Source organism: Anomaloglossus baeobatrachus, chromosome 11, assembly GCF_048569485.1.
Source record: "Anomaloglossus baeobatrachus isolate aAnoBae1 chromosome 11, aAnoBae1.hap1, whole genome shotgun sequence".
Lineage (NCBI taxonomy): Eukaryota > Metazoa > Chordata > Amphibia > Anura > Aromobatidae > Anomaloglossus > Anomaloglossus baeobatrachus.
Genome location: NC_134363.1, coordinates 83,299,486 through 83,311,750, shown reverse-complemented (window position 1 = coordinate 83,311,750; position 12,265 = coordinate 83,299,486). Strand labels below are relative to the sequence as shown.

The 12,265-nt window shown below is 45.3% G+C and overlaps 1 protein-coding gene across 1 annotated transcript in view; it reads right to left on the bottom strand.

Annotated features, from left to right (window-relative positions):
• Window positions 1–7,791, bottom strand: part of U2AF2 (U2 small nuclear RNA auxiliary factor 2) — a 212,022-nt gene extending 204,231 nt beyond the window's left edge. Inside the window, exon 1 of the mRNA XM_075327678.1 lies at window positions 7,604–7,791. Coding sequence (XP_075183793.1) covers window positions 7,604–7,652 — 49 coding nt within the window. The 5' untranslated portion in view covers window positions 7,653–7,791. The remainder of the gene's footprint in view (window positions 1–7,603) is intronic.
• Between the last annotated feature and the right edge of the window lie 4,474 nt (window positions 7,792–12,265).

Below are 12,265 nucleotides of genomic sequence, written 5' to 3'. Positions count from 1 at the left end.
CATGCAGTTACGCTGCGGTGCAGAACGCAGCATAACTGCATGCAATACGCACACGTGGGCATAGAGCCTTAGGCTACTTTCACACATCCGGCTTGAGCTCTGCGGCTCAATCCGGCTGTGCAAGCTATGCAACGGATGCGGTGAAAACACCGCATCCTTTGCATAAGTTTTTCCTGTGCGGCCAGTCCGGTTTTTGCCGCTTGCGGCATGCTACTGAGCATGCGCAGTGGCAAAAACCGCATGCGGCGGCCGGATGCGGTTATTGCCGCATCCGGCCGCCATAGGCATGCATTGAAAAATGCGCCGCATCGGCCGAATGCGGCGCGATGCGGTTTTTTTGCCGCATGAAAAAACGTGCCAGGCAACGTTCCATCCGGCCGCCGCATCGGCTAAATCTGCCGCATGCGGCAAAAACCGGACGGAACGCAAGGCCATGCGGCACAATGCGGCACTAATTAAAGTCTATGCAGGAAAATCGCAACCGGCAGCAAAAAAAAAACGGTTGCGATTTTCCTGCAAAGTGCCGGATTGTGCCGCATAGCAAAAACCGGAGGTGTGAAAGTAGCCTTAGGCTATGTTCACACTAGAAAAATGATTTTTCTTAAGAAATTTCTTAAGAAATTTCTTAAGAGTGCACCTGTGTTAAAAAACGCACCAAAAACGCACCTGCGTTTTTGCCGCGTTTTCGGTGCGTTTTTGGTGCGTTTTCGGTCTGTTTTTGGTGCGTTTTTACCGCTGGTTGATCCCTGCGTTATTGTGCCAATTATCTATGGCAAAAAACGCAGTTAGCTGCAGAAAAGAAGTGACATGCTCATTCTTTTCTTAAGAAAATCTACTGAAAGCATTTTCTTAAGAAAAAAACGCAGTGTGCACAGCTAATTTTTTTTGCCATAGGTTTTGCTGGGGAATGTCTGCAGAAAGGTTACAAGAATTTCTCAAGAAATTTCTGCAGCAAAAACGGACCCAAAACGGACCCAAAACGCAGGTAAAAAACGCAGTGTGTGAACATAGCCTTAGAGGTTTTTTTTATTGGTACCATTTTGGCCCACAATATTTTTTTTTTAGCACTTTCTATTCTACTTTGTGAGAAAGTATCGATAAGAAATAGCAATTCAGGAATACTTTTTGGTTTTTAGCGCCGTTCACTGTGCCGTAAGTGATAAAACAGATTTCTCAGGTCAGTACAATTACAGTTTAGTTTTTTTGGTTTATTTTGTATGTTTTTGCTGTTTTTGCACCATAAAATCAATTACTTCACTGATGGAGCTGTAATGGTGGCTTTGCTTTTTGCCTGGAAAAGATTACGTTTACAGCAGTACCATTTTTGTTTATATGTAACCATTTGTCAGCTGTATGCCCACAGTTTTTGCAACTTTTTTTTTTTTTTACAGTGTTTACTGAAGGGGCTAACTACTATGACAGTATTAACCCCTTCAAGACCGCGGGCAGTAAAATTACGTCCTATTTTAACGTGACTTAACGACCAGGGACGTAATTTTACGGCCTAAACTTAATTTGATTGCCGTGGCCATAGCAACGGCTTTCAAATGATGTCCCCTGCTGTTTCTTACAGCAGGGGAACTTTGCTTGACCCCAGGGGGGGTGGCATCGCCACCCTTTATCGACGATCGATGTGATTGGCTGTTCAAATCTGAACCGCCAACCACATCGTTCGCACTAATTTCGGCAAAAATAATGCCAGAATTACTGCGATACTGTGAGATCCGGCTATAATCTGCTCTAGCAGCTTCAACAAATCATAGACGGAGCTCTAAAATGTCGCCCCTAGCCCCTGCCGCACTGATTGGAGCGATCGTGCTATGACGCGGAATCGCTCCAATCAGTGTGCAGTGGGGCGGTCTGATCTGCCGGTGGCCGCCCTCCCCAGGCCTGTGCTGGCCTGCGAGCCCTCCCCCAACATGTCTGCAGCGTGTACCATGCCACCGCTGCTGCTGCCGCCGTAGCTGAGGTCACAGCTCCTGCTGCACGTGAGTACTGTGCTCACCTTGCAGCCCGTGCGCTCCCGTGGTGCCCCCTGCACGCTCCCGTGATGGCTCCTGCCCGTGCCCCCCTGCGATCTGCCCCCCCCACGCCCCGATCTGCCCCCCCCGAATTATCTCTATTCTGCTTCTGCAGCTCCCTCTCCGGTCTCCCCCTCTGCGCTCTCCCTCCCTCCCCCCCTCTGCTCTCTCCCTCCCTCCCCCCCTCTGCTCTCCCCCGACGTCGTCGTCTTACCTGTCTTCACCGGGTCGTCTAAGGTCTTAACTGGCCCGATCACATCTGCCTCCATCGCTGGGTCCTTCCTGGGCATTCTGCTCATCTGCCCAACGTCCTGCCTGCTGCTCCTGTAAAACTGTCCATCTCTCTGCCATCTGTTCCTCCTGCAGCTCTTCTGGTCAGTGATCCTCTGGGTACTGTGAGTATAACTTTTTTTTTTTCTGTATCCCCTGTCCATTTTTACACCTCATCCGTCCGTGCATCCCACCGAGCGCTTATCAGGGATGCAGATAACGTATCTGCATCCTGCTCAATTTTTGGCGTGACCTTTTTCCGTATCTGCGACGCTTTTTGTATCGCATCCGTCCGTGCATCCCACCAAGTGCTGATCAGGGATGCACATAACGTATCTGCATCCATGGTCAATTTTTGGCGGGACTTTTTTTCCGTATCCCTGACGCTTTTTGTATCGCATCCGTCCGTGCGTCCTGCAGCGGCCGATTAGTGCACCGCGTCTGTGCGTTTGAAAAGTCAAATGGCGTTCCTTCTCTTCTGAGCCCTGCCATGCGCCCAAACAATTACTTTACAGCACATATGAGGTATCTACGTACTCAGGAAAAATTGCACAATACGTTTTATGGCGCAGTTTTTCCTGGTACCGTTGTAAAAAAAAATAACTACCTGATTGATGCAAAAAAATTTGTGGTTAAAAATAAATAATTTTCACGGTTCAACGTTATCAACTTCTGTGGAGCCCCTGGGGGTACAAGGGGCTCACCAAATATCTAGATAAATTCCTTGAGGTGGTCTAGTTCCAAAATGGGCACCATAGGGGGGTCTCCAAACGTGACATGGCGTCCACTAATGATTCCAACCAATTTTGCTGTCAAATGGCGTCCCTTCTCTTCTGAGCCCCGCCATGCGCCCAAACAATTACTTTCCACCACATATGAGGTATCTGCGTACTCAGGAGAAATTGCACATGGCATTGACAAGCCGCCCGCTAATGAGTGCAGCTAATTTTGCACTCAAAAATTCAAATGGCGCTCCTTGCCTTCCGAGCCATGCCGTGTGTCCAAACATTTGATTTCCACCACATATGAGATATCTGCGTACTCAGGAGAAAATGTACAATACATTTTATGGTGAATTTTTTCCTGATACCCTTGTGAAAAAAAAAAAAGCTACCTAGTTGAAGCAACCGTTTTGTGGTAAAAAAAAAATGTTCTTCTTTTCACGGCTCAACGTTATAAACTTCTGTGAAGCCCCCAGGGGTTTAAAGTGCACATCAAACATCTAGAAAAAATATTTGAGGGCTCTAGTTTCCAAAATGGGGTCACTTGTGGGGGAGCTCCCTTGTTTAGGCACCTCAGGGGGTCTTCAAACCCGACATGGTGTCCGCTAATGAGTGCAGCTAATTTTGCACTCAAAAATTCAAATGGCGCTCCTTCCCTTTCGACCTCTGCCATGCGCCCAAACAATTGATTTTTACCACATATGGGGTATCAGCGTACTCAGGAGAAAATGCACAATAAATTGTAGGGTGCACTCTCTCTTTTCTCCCTTGTAAAAATGAAAATTTTATGGCTAAAGAAACATTTTTGTGTTAAAAAGTAAAATTTTCATTTTTTCCTTCCACATTGCTTTAGTTCCTGTGAAGCACCTAAAGGGTTAATAAACTTCTTGGATGTGGTTTTGAGCAGTGTGGGGGGGTGCAGTTTTTAGAATGGGGTCACTTTTGGGTATTTTCTGTCACCTTGGCCTCTTCAAGTCACTTCAAATGTGATGTGGTCCCTAAAAAAAATTCTTTTGTAAATTTTGTTGGAAAAATGAGAGATTGCTGATGACCTTTGACCCCTTCTAACTTGCTAACGAAAAAAAAATTTTGTTTCAAAAATTGCGCTGATGGAAAGAAGACAAGTGGGAAAGTTTATTTATTAACTATTTTGTGTGACCTCTCAGATTAATGAGCATACATTTTCAAAGTTTGAAAATTGCGAAATTTTCATAATTTTCGCAAAATTTCTTAAATTTTCACAAATAAACGCAAAAAATATCGGCCTAAATTTACCACTGACATGAAGTACAATATGTCACGAAAAAACAATCTCAGAATCGCCAGGATCCGTTGAAGCGTTCCAGAGTTATAACCTGTCAAAGTGACACTGGTCAGAATTGCAAAAAATGGCCCGGTCATTAGGGTGTTTTAATGGCCGGGGGTGAAGGGGTTTAAGATTAGGTAGTTACGGACGTGGCAATACCAAGTGTGTATTGGGGGGGGGGGGGTTAGTTTTTACACATTTATTGCAAGATTTATTTTTTGTTCTTTAATTACAGATTTTTTTAAAATATTAAAAAAATTTTTTACTTACTTTGTGAACTGATCAATGACATAATCCAATGCAATGCTCAATCACTACAGTGGATTATATCTGTTAGTGCTGCAACTGCAGCACTGACAATAAGCCTCACACACCAGTGGGAGCCGGGTGCTCACTACAACATCAGCCGGAGACCTGGTACAGTGCTGGAACCTCCGCGATCGCCATGACGTAACCGTACGTCATTGGTCCGGAACTATCTCCTCTCCATGACGTACAGTTACAAAGATCATGAAGGGGTTAAAGGCGTAAAAATTAAGTTAAAAAAAATTGAAAAATTTAACAAATTTTTAATATTTTCACAAATGAAAGGTTAAAAAATTGGCCTAAATTTACCACAATCTTAACCCCTTCAGCCCCCGGGCACTTTCCGTTTTTGCGTTTTTGTTTTTTGCTCCCCTTCTTCTGAGAGGCGTAATATTTTTATTTTTCCATCAATCTTGCCATATGAGGGCTTGTTTTTTGCGGGACGAGTTGTACTTTTAAATGAAACCATAAGTTTTACCATATAGTGTACTGGAAAACGGCAAAAAAATTCCAAGTGCGGAAAAATTGCAAAAAAAGTGTGATCGTACAATAGTTTTTGGGATATTTTATTCACTCTGTTCACTATATGGTAAAACTGCGGTATCTATGTGATGCCTCAGGTCGGTGCGAGTTTGTAGACACCAAACATGTATAGGTTTACTTGTATCTAAGGGGTTAAAAAAAATTCACAAGTTTGTCCAATAAAAGTGGCGCACGTTTTGCGCCATTTTCCGAAACACGTACCGTTCTTATTTTTAAGGATCTATGGCTCAGTGATGGCTTATTTTTTGCGTCTCGAGCTGACGTTTATAATGGTACCATTTTTGCGCAGATGCTACGTTTTGATCGCCTGTTATTGCATTTTGCGTAAAACTTGCGGCGACCAAAAAACGTAATTTTGGCGTTTGGAATTTTTTTGCGACTACGCCGTTTACCAATCAGATTAATTGATTTTATATTTTGATAGATCGGGCATTTCTGAACGCGGCGATACCAAATATGTGTATATTTATTTATTTTTTAACCCTTTAATTTTCAATGGGGGGAAAGGGGGGTGATTTGAACTTTTAGGTTTTTTGTTTTTTTTTTTATTTTTTAAAACTTTTTTTTTACTTTTTTTTTATTTTACTAGTCCCCCTAGGGGGCTATAGCGATCAGCAATCCGATCGCTGATCGCTATCTGCTGATCACAGCTATACCGCTGTAATCAGCAGATTCAGTCACTTTGGTTTTCCCTCTGCTCTCGGCCGAGAGAAAATGAAAGTGAAACATCGTAGCAGCAGGCGTCATCACATGACCCTGTGCTACGATGGCAACCACCGATAGTCACGTGATAACACACGTGACTTCCGGTGGGGGCGGCAGTGAGTAACAAACATGGCCGCGCGCATTTAAATCTTGCTGCCAGACTTTGGCAGCAAGATTTAAGGGGTTAATGGCCGCGGGTGGAAGCGATTCCACCCGCGGCTAGCAGGCACACGTCAGCTGTTGAAAACAGCTGATATGTGTGCCGATCCATGCCGCCTGCCCGCGGCAGGGGGCGGGACTTAACGGGACACGATCCTGGACGGATAGAAGGTCGTGAAGGGGTTAAAGTACGTCACAAAAAAAAAATCTCAGAATCACTGGGATCCGTTGAAGCGTTCAAATTATTAAAACAGAGTGACACTAGTCAGAACTTAAAAAAATAATGGCTTGGTTATGAAGGTGAAAACATCCGGGGGGGGGGGGGGGTTCATATCCAGCCCAGGAACAGCAACAGCTGTTGGCTGCAACTCAGTTGTCTGCTGTATTTTGGCTAGTTATGAAACCTAGAGGGGATCCCACGCTTTTTTTTTTTTTTTTAAACCAGCCAAGACACAGCAGACAACTGGGGGCTGATAATTTTAGGGTAGGAAGGGCCATGGTTATTTGGCCCTTTCCAGCCTAACAATAGCAGCCCCCGAAGTGGTGCATCCATTAGATGTACCAATTCTGGCACTGGACCCAGCTTTTCCCATTGCCCTAGTGTGGTGGCAATCGGGGTAATAAAAAGGTAATGGCAGCCCACAGCTGCCATTAAGCCCTAGATTCGTAATGGGAGGAGTCTGAGACTTCCCCCCCATCACTAATCTAAGTGTGAAAGTAAATAAACCCACAAAAACCTTTATTTGAAATAAAAGGCAAAACACTATTTCACCACTTTATTAACCTTTAAAACATCCCTGCAGGTCCTACATAATCCACATGTGGTCTCATGATGCTTCCAGCACCGATACATCTGAAGTTCACAGCGATCAGACCACAAGTGCGGAGGAGAGGGAGGAATTTATCTCCCCATCTCCTCCGTTGCCGGCTGATACGAAAATCGCACTGCTCTCACGTTACACCGGTGTAATGCGAGCACAGTGCGATGTTTCTCTCGGCTCATAGACTTGAATGGGTGCGAGTAAAACAGGATCGCATTCCACCTGCAGCATGCTGCGACTGTTTCCTCGGTCCGATTAGGGCTGAGAAAACAATCGCTCACGGGAGCTGCCCATAGAGTAATATTGGCCTGAGCGGAATGCGATTTTTTTTTTAATCGCATCCCACTCGCTCCGTATTACTCGCTGTGTGTGCTGACCCTAACTCATAGGAAGAGTATAGTGAACACTGCACTGACTACACTGCAACACCCAGCAATTAAGAAGGAAATCAGACACATTTAGAAAAGGTAAAGACAAGAGGTGTGAGAATAAGGCGTATAGCATAGAACTCCTCATCAGTGCCGGCAGGCCCGTGCTAGGCCTCAAAAGAAAAGCGGGAAATCGGGCAACAACGTGACCATGCCGCCCGAGGAACAAAGAGGGCACGGGACCTGGAAAACTCCCATCTGCGGAGGCCTAAACACACGATGGCGCGCACCTCGTGCTGTGACCTCGCCGTGCCGGCCCGTACTGTGCTGTGCTATCGCCGTGCCGCGGCCCTGCAGGCCTAACACGCTCCTCGGCGCTCACCTTGCTTGTTCTCGTTTAGCTGACGCTCAAACTCGTCGAAGTCAGACATGATGGCGGCCTTCCTGCGCTCCTATTCCCGCACTCCTTGTCTCCGTGATCCACGGTCTCCAACAGGAAAACGAGGCAACAGCTGCACACTTACCTAACTGCTTAGACTGTTTCCGGAATGAAGGGCGGAGCTTAAGCAGAACATCGACTATTCCCGAAGTGAAAAACAAAGCGAAGCTTCAGTGCTCGGAGATTTCCGGAGAACAGGGAGCAGCTCTGCAAAAAACGGCCACAACGAACAAAAGGCGACGATGCTGAAGTCGTCAAGTTTCTTATTTGGGGCTGAATGTGGCTAATTATTCAGCAGGGGTTTTTTTCTGGTTTGTTTGTTTTTTGTTTTAATTTTTTGGGTTTTTTTGTTTGTTTTTTTACAGATTTAACAACAAAAATGAAAAAAAGAAATCACAGTAATAAAATATAAATCAGTGAGAAGCCCTGATGAGAATACAATTAAAATCAGCTACAAAAATTATAAAACTGGCACAGAAATGGGCATCAAAGTGGGCACTAAAGGGCTTCATGTTAAGGGTTAAATGACCTGGACCACTGATCTCACACCACCAGTGATTCCCCACAACAAACTCAGATCACTGCAGCCTGGCCCAAATGGGTTCAGGGCTTCAGAACTGGTATCAAAGTGGGCAAATAGCCAATTTTTAGAGATTTGGATAGGTGACTGGTGTTTTAAAGGGTTAACGACATTGGGACACTGCTCTCACACCACGAATACACGGATAGTTAGGCTACATGCGCACGCTGCAGCGTTTTCTGCACACAGACTGCAACCAAAACTGAAAACAAAACTGCACCTTGTCAGAGGGAGCATGGAAATTAAAAAAAAAATGCTTGTAATGTAGGGTACGTTTTTGGTGCGTTTTTCTTAATGCGTTTTTTAAAGGAGAAACACAATAGGATAGGATAATGATAGATTGCTATAATAGATGATAGGAAAAAATAGAAAGAATAGATAGATAGCTAGATAGACAGAAAGAACAGATAGAATACATAGAAAGAAATAACAGAATAGCTTGATAGAGCACTAGCCATCTTGGCCAGCGTTTTTTTTAACTTTTTGGGGGTAAAACAAAAGATGTGGGGTCCCCCCTTTTTCATATCCAGCACAGAAACAGCAGCAGCAGCAACCCCCAGCTGCCTGCTGTACCTTGGCTGGTTATGAAAAATAAAGGGGATCCCATGCTTTTTTTTAAATTATTTGAATTACTTAAAAAAAAATAGGACATGGAGTCCCCCCATTTTTCTAATACCAGCCAAGCTGCTGGGGCTGATATTATTAGGGTGATATTATTGGGGCTGGGGGCTGATATTTCTGGTGGCTGATATTATTAGGGTGGGAAGGACCATCGTTATTTGGCCTTTTTCAGCTTAGCAATAGTAGCCCACAGCCGCCCCAGAAGTGGCGCATCCATAAGATGTGCCAATTCTGGAGCTGGACCCAGCTCTTCCCGATTGCCCTGGTGCAGTGGCAATCGGGGTATTAAGGGCTTAATGGCAGCCCATAGCTTCCACTAAGCCCTAGGTGTGATGTCAGGCATCTATGAGACACCCCACATCACTAATCTGTAAGTGAAAGTAAATAACCACAAACAGCAAAAAATCCTTTATTTGAAATAAAATAAAAAGCACCCTTTTTTACCACTTTATTAACCCCCAAACACCTCTCCAGGTCCGAAGTAATCCACACGAGGTACCACAGTGATTCAGCTCTGATACATCCCTGTCACAGAACATGACTGCCAGCTGTGAGTGCAGACAGAGCCGTAGTGATCAGAATGAACTGGGGTGAACCCCTGATGTCACAGCTACGGGTCCTGCAGTATGGCATGTGTTGCAGCAGTGATGTCACGGCTTCACTGCTATGAGGTTCAGGCCATTACTGAAGTGTGCTGCGCGATCGGCGGTGCCATCACTTACGTGAGTCCTCCAGCTGCGACTCACTTGAGTCCTGATTTGTACTCACATGTGGAGGACCCCGGCTGTGACCGCAAATCACCTGAGAGACGGCACAGCTGATCGCACTGCTCACTTCAGTGACTCGGGTGATTTGCTGTCACAGATGGAGGACTCCAGCTGTGTCCGCGGCTAACCTGAGTGATGTCACCGCTGATAGAGCGACTCACTTCAGTTGCTGCGTGGCGCTCACATCGAGCAGTGTTGTTCTATGGCGCTCACTGTGTGTCAGATGTAGCAGTGCTGGAAGCGTCGTGGGACCTCGTGTGGATTACGTTGGATCTTGAGGGGTGTTTGGGGTCTTAATAAAGTGGTGAAAGAGGGTGTTTTTTTGTCTTTTATTTCAAAAAAAGGATTTTTTGTGTGTTTGTGTTTACTTACATTCACTTACAGATTAGTAACTGGGGGTGTCTCATAGACACCTGCCATGACTAATCTAGGACTTAGCGGCAGATATGGGCTGCCATTAACTCCTTATTACCCCGATTGCCACCGCACCAGGGTAATTGGGAAAAGCCAGTAAAGTCCCGGGGCTATCGCATCTAATGGATGTAGCAATTCCGGGGGGCTGATGGCTGATCTTTTTAGGCTGGGGGGGTTTCAAATAACATGGGTCTCCCCAGCCTGAATATACCAGCCCTCAGCTGTAAGGTTTTATCTTGGCTGGGTATCAAAATTGGGGGGACTGCATGCAGTTTTTTAATTATTTATTGTATTGTACGATGTAGACATGCCCATCACAGGCTGTTATTGGTTGCAGTCAGACAGCAGTCACTTAGCATGGGGGTATGTCTGACTGCAACCAATCACAGACGGGTGAGGAGTGAATATGTATGAGCCTAATGAGGGATGCAGTGAACATGTAATGAGGCTAATGAGTGGATCGGAAAGAAGAATGAGAGCCCGCGGTAGCAGTGTGACAGCCGTGCGCGCCAGTGATTGGTGAGTATGTAGTGCTTGAAGAGAGAGACAGAGAATGAGAGAAAGACAGTGAGAGAGAGAGAGACAGAGAGAGAGAGACAGTGAGAGAGAGACACTGACATGCCAAAATCACTCCAGCATTGATTTTGTAATTCTGGAACTAAGGCTGCTTTCACACTATGTCTTTTTAACATGCGTCCTGAACGTTTTTTTAACGCAGAAACGGATCCAGTGCAAATGTGTTTTCATTTCAATGCATTTGCAATGGAGTCGCGTTAACATGCGTTCACCTGCGTTTGCGTGCGTTATAGTGAGGATCCAGTGACTTCCAGTTTTTTAACATCTTTCAAAAACGCTACTTGTAGCGTTTTTGAGCTGCGTCCAACTTCTGCAAATTGCTGGATCCTGACTAAACAGCACGCAAACGCATGTGAACGCTGGCGTGCTGATAGGCAGGATCCTGCTTGCTCTACTGAGCATGCACAGAAGCCAGCCTCCGTGATCAGTCTATCTCTCTCCTCCCTCTGTCTCTCTCCCCCTCTCTCCTCCCTCTCTCTCTGTCTCTCCCCCTCCCTCTCCTGTCTCTCTCTCCTACCTGAGACCTGCGGACACTCGTAACCAAGGTAAATATCGGGTAACCACTTATCTTAGTTACCCGATGTTTACGTTGGTAACGTGTGCAGGGAGCCCGGCTCCTAGCAGCTGCAGACGCTTGTAACCAAAGTAAATATCGGGTATCCAAGCAAGTATACCCGACGTTTACCTTGGTTACGAGCCTCGCAGCTGTCAGATGCCGGCTCCCAGTCTGGCACGTTTAGTTCCCCTCACTCCCGATCACATGACTCCAATGCCCGCCCCTAAACATCCAGTGACAGGATCCTGCAAAGTAACACATGCGTTTGCATGCATTTTTTGCTGTAAAAGCAGGATCCGCTTTTGCAGCAAAAAAACGTTCAGGACGCATGTTAAAAAGACGTAGTGTGAAAGCAGTCTAAGTTGGTGAGCTGTGTTTTGTTGACAAAACCGCGGGTAAATGTTTTCAAAACGCAAACAATTTGTAACCATGTGTTTTGTAATGTGTTTTTCATTCCCTCATTGATTTCAATGGGTGACAAATCTTGACAAAAACGCAAGAAAGAATGAACATGCTGTTTCTTTTTTGTCACAAACATTTGTCAAAAAAAGTGCTGACAAGTAAACGGCAACGTGCGCACAGCAAATAGACTTTGCTTGGAAGTCAAATGTCAGAAAGTTCTGACAGCAAAACTGCACCAAAAAAAGCGACAAAAATGCAACAAAAACGCAGCGTGCGCATGTAGCCTGCATCAAACTCAGGTCAAAGCAGCTCTGCCGAAATGGGTTCTGGGTATCAATACTCACATCAAAATGGAGAAATAGACAATTTTCACAAATTTGAATAAATAACTGATATTTTTAAAAAGCTAAAATTCCTTTGGGCCATTGATCTCACTCCACCACTACATACATAGTGAGGCCCTACATCAAATGCAGGTCACAACAGCCTGGCCCAAATGGGTTCTGTGTATCAGAACTGGCATGAAATCGGGTAAATAGCCAATTCTACCAGAATAATTAACTGGTGTTTTTAAGAGGCCATTGATCTCACACCACCAATACACAGATAGTGATAACCCGCATCAAATGCAGGTCACAACAGCTTGGCCCAAATGGGTTCTGGACATCAGAACTTACAAAATGGCCAAA